The 4,832-nt window shown below is 43.6% G+C and overlaps 1 protein-coding gene across 2 annotated transcripts; it reads left to right on the forward strand.

The window, feature by feature from the left end:
* Positions 1 to 736: 736 nt before the first annotated feature.
* Positions 737 to 3,390, forward strand: zgc:103759 (U8 snoRNA-decapping enzyme). Of its 2 annotated transcripts, none has more exons than XM_049753046.1 (5): positions 737 to 889; positions 1,759 to 1,890; positions 2,053 to 2,093; positions 2,506 to 2,743; positions 2,843 to 3,390. In XM_049753046.1, the coding sequence occupies exons 1-5, from the start codon at positions 881 to 883 to the stop codon at positions 3,128 to 3,130; spliced, it is 708 nt and encodes a 235-aa protein (XP_049609003.1). In that variant the 5' UTR covers positions 737 to 880; the 3' UTR covers positions 3,131 to 3,390. The 2 variants fall into 2 exon arrangements, with proteins under 2 accessions (XP_049609003.1, XP_049609002.1); XM_049753045.1 differs by lacking the exon at positions 737 to 889 and adding an exon at positions 896 to 1,442.
* The last annotated feature ends 1,442 nt before the right edge of the window (positions 3,391 to 4,832 follow it).

Here is a 4,832-nt window from a genome sequence, read left to right on the forward strand (position 1 = left end):
GTTGTTTATATTCGGCTGGAATTCTGTGTGATCGCAACTGGTACAATCCGAGGGGTATAAATCTGACTCCCCATCTTCATGGAATGCAGCATTAGCTCAGAGGCCTAGTAGTAGAGTGTCCGCCCTGAGACTGGAAGGTTGTGGGTTCAAACCACAGCCGGGTCATACCAAAGACTATAAAAATGGGACCCATTGCCTCCCTGCTTGGCACTCAGCATTAAGGGTTGGAATTGGGGGGTTAGATCACCAAATGATTCCCGAGTGCGGCACCGCTGCTGCTCACTGCTCCCCTCTCCCCCAGGGGATGGATCAAAATCACATGGGGATTTCGGTTTCTTTGTGTGTCTTTGGCATGTGGAGAAATTGACAATAAAGCTGACTTTGACTTTGACTTTAAATGCAGAGGACAAATTTCGCCACACCCAGATGTGTGTGTGACGATGATCATTGGGACTTTAACTTTAGTCCGACAGATGTCAGAAGAATCAAACATGGAACATAAAATTACCAGACATAAAATAAAATGAGCAAAGGAAGAAGATGATGTTGGAATAAAAGCAGCAAGGGTCAAAGGCAAAACAATCAAGAGCATTCTAGGCGAGCTCCAAAACAGGAATTCTGACAAGAATTTGATTGTAAATATACTGTGGAGTGCAAAAGAACCAACAGATGGCGCTCATGCACTTTGCAGTGCAAAACGACCAACAGATGGCGCTCATGCACTTTGCAGTGCAAAATGACCAACAGCTGACGCTCATGCACTTTGCAGTGCAAAAGAACCAACAGATGGCGCTAATGCAACGCAACGTATGTCAACCGCTGTTAAAGACCACAAAAGAGGAAGAAGACGGACAGGAGAAGAATAAAAGGGGGAAAGAAGATGGCGCAAGTGAGTTTTCTTAAGCAGTCGAGTGGCGAATGCACGGAACAAACAGACGGAGGTTGGAAAGTTAGGGAGAACGGAAGAGGGACACGAGCTTTGAGTGAGGCTAGTGGTTCGGAACGATGGGAAGAGAGTGATAGAAATCAGCGAAAAATTTATAGAGGGGAGTTGAAGCCTTCAAAACCAGACTGACAATCACATATACCGTAGCTTGATCCTATCTGGTGGTGACATTAAATGTATCTGTTTGTTCCCCCGATAAACTGTATTTAAACAAACTATACAGACACATTTTGAATATGACAATTGAATACGACTTCAACAAATTTAAAAAACAAGTCTGATATTTTCAAACGATTTAAAAGGATATTTCAAAGGGTGTAAAATCAAAATAAAATTAAGGTTTTAGGCTTATCTATCTGTTCATCGATTCTAGCAGACATGCATCATACATATTGTGATTGACATCTGATCAACTGGTGAAAGGGGATTTTGACTTGCTCCTCTTTTATCTTCAACCAACAAAACGTCTGTGGGAATGGAGAAAAGGATTTTGTTGGTTTGTTATGTTTGAATTATTGTTAATGTTGAATGATTGAATGTGGAGCAGGGACTTACTGCTAAACCCCCGTACCACCAGGAGGTGAATAAGCAGTCCATCTAGACAGCCCTTCCTGGGTGCTTTCTGGATTGACACATTCTCAGCTTCATTTTACACAAGTCTTTGTAAAAGCTTGAGTGTGACATGCGGAGCGCAATATAAGGACTTGAATGATGTCTTGGAGCCACCGCATAGCAGAGGGGCTACGTTGAGGGATATGTGACGTGGCTAATATTGTGTTTCAGTACACTGTGTTTTACTTGTGTACTCATAGATAGCGAATGGACAGGTGTCAAGGGCGGAGGCATTGGCCTGCTCAGGCTACAGACACGCGTGTCATGTGATGCTCTACTCAGACACCAAAAGTCTGCTTTTCGGTAGAACGCCCATCAAACATATCATACTGGTGAGGAGGAAAAATGTGTAAAGCAGATGTTTTTTATGCATTAGCAAAATCCTACACATTTTTTAAGCAAATTCTCTCCATTAGTTTTTTTGTGTATTAAACATGTTTGGAAGAATAGGTGTGTGAGTGTGTGTGTTGTATCTGTCTTGTCACATCCCACAGATGCAGATGCGCTTTGATGGTCTGCTGGGTTTCCCTGGCGGGTGAGTCTCTCCTCGTTCTGGTTTAGGTTCATCCCTTCATGTGCCTAAGAATCCTTTTTAATGACACACACATACACACACAATCCCTGTCACATGATATAAACTCGAGCAAACGTTCACACATTGCCATTGTACAAATACTAGTGGAATAGAAATGCCTTTTTTCAAGGTGAATCTTAAAAGGCTGATAGAATAGTATGCCCTTTATTGTCAGGGCATGACTGGTGGCACATGAGTTAAACACTTCATCCATTGGCCTTCAACTTCATTGGCCTGACGCTTCAACCCTAACCCAATCAGTCCGTTTTCCATATTGATTTAAACCCAAGTGAGGAGCAACATGCCCGCAATTGTTGATGTCTACTTGTATTTTATTCCTAACCTTTGATCATCTATCCTCCCACCCATTTAGGTTTGTTAATCAATCAAACGAGAGCCTGGAGGCGGGGCTTTGTAGGGAATTACAGGAGGAGCTGGGTGTGGCCCTTTCTATATCCGAAGACGATCATGTGGATGCTCGCCTTGCCCCTGTAACCTCCCCCTCGCCCTCCCGTCTCATCACTCACTTCTATGTGAAGAAGCTAACAGAGGAGCAGATTAGGGAGGTCGAGCAAGCGTCGCTATCCACAGCGAGTGATCACGGCCAGGAGGTAGTGTGACCTGTTCGCACCAGAATGATAGATTTCAGCCATTTACCCAACCCCATGCTCAGTTCCTCATCACCTCTTTCTTTTCTCTCTTATGGCAAGGTCCTTGGGATGGTCCGAGTCCCGCTCTACACAACAAAAACTGGGGGAGGCCTCTCCTCATTCCTGTCACACGCTTTCATTGGGAATGCTCGCACCCAGCTGCTCGACTCTCTGCTGCGCCTCCACCTGCTTTCCCCCGAGGACCTGCACAAAGCCCTCAAGCACTCACTGAAGACACATGCACATACTGCAGTGGACCTGCAAGCAGCACTTGCACTGACAGCAGCCAAGAGGGATCAGTCTTTAATCACGGTTACTCAAGCACACACACATGTACAGTCACAATAGTGTTATAGGTTCCTATTAAAAAAAAAAAAAAAAGAAACAACACTCATCATCTTGAGCTGTAACTTATTTTTTGTTGATATTCTTTTATAAATAACACTTGCATTGGTGTACATTTGGAAATTACAGCACTAAAATATATATACACTGTACTTCAATGCATATTGTATTTGTAATCCATGATAAAGCCTTAGGGTTGCTCGAGACAAGGATATCAAAGATGAATGACCCCAAATAAATTGAGCAAATGTCTTATTTCAGAAGCTTGTAGCCCTTCACATTGATCAATCCTTTTACCTCCAGTCGCTTAGAGTACAGCGTATAGTTTTTGCTCAGCAAGCTCAACTTGTGGTCAAACAGTCCAGAGTTTGAAGGAAAAAAACTGAGGTTCCATGAAGACAAAGTAAAAGTATAAAGCATTTATTTCTTCTCTTTTTGTCAGCAAATTAAACTTTTATGCATTTGGCTCATTGCCCAATACAATTACCCCACGTTGACAGCTTCATCGCACTGCCAAACTGATTTGCACAAAATGTAAATGCAAAATTATCAAATGTTAACACTAAATACGACTGTCAGTTAAGAACACTGTTAGCTAATGCTTTCTATTGCTGCAACTCTGCTTGCCCTTTAGCCCACCCAAGCGCTCACAAGCGGAGAAACGTAGGCTGAGGCATTATGTAAATTCAAACGATCTGAGCGGTCTTACATACAGACACATTCTGGAAATCAACAACTAACTCCAACATGGAAACTAAGCAATTGTCAACACACACACAATATGCTTTCATACAATACTAAAAAGCAGCAGTGCATGACCACAAAATAGACTAAACTCACTTCATAAGGGTCTGCAGTAATATGTTGACAATCAAAATAAAATTAGTCAGAGAGTATCTTCCCCTTCCTGGATTTGGGCATCTTGGATGCTTCGTGTCATTTACGGAGCTAGAGCACGTTGCCGGGCAATCTGCGGATTAATTACGCGCGTGACATGCTATATAGCCTGCAGCGGAAGATTTGATTCTGTTTAAGTGTACCCTCGGTGCACATATGAGGCGCCTGCACCAGATGTTGGTGACCTCCTTCCCAGACAATGTTGCAGAGCCACACCGCTGTGATAATGTGGACAATGCACACAGTCCAAGTGCAAAGTGTACTTCCCGCCGCATGCGTGTAAAATGCAGCATTTCCCAGTTCAAGTTTATTACACTGCATCCAGTGCGGGGAACACCCTTGAATAATAAATCCGTCACACAAGGTGATGAATGATTCCATTATGGTGGAAAAGGTGTCACTCACCGTGACCTCTAATTTTAGCAGCATCAGGCATATAATTGAAGAATGTATTTGTCTGCAGCACTTGTAATGAGTGTAAGCTGCTCGTGACGCTCTGCATCCTGCATCACCGACAGCAAACATGTCTGTCTGTCGGTGTCTGTGTGCGTCGATGTTGGTGGCTTATCGCATCCATCACCGTGTTTGTGTGTGTGCATGCAAGCCATGTGAGGGTGAATAATACAAGGTCATCAGAATAACATTTGCGAGAGGGTGAGAGAAATTGACTTGGTGGGATGGGGTGTGGTGGGGGCTGTTTGCAGTGCAATCGCTGGATGGATGGTAGGATGCAGTGAGAGCAAGAACAAGGGATGCTCAGAGAGGAAGCTGGTATATTCATAGCAGCAGTGGTATTTATAGCCGCCTG

Source organism: Syngnathus scovelli, chromosome 2 (genome assembly GCF_024217435.2).
Source record: "Syngnathus scovelli strain Florida chromosome 2, RoL_Ssco_1.2, whole genome shotgun sequence".
NCBI lineage: Eukaryota > Metazoa > Chordata > Actinopteri > Syngnathiformes > Syngnathidae > Syngnathus > Syngnathus scovelli.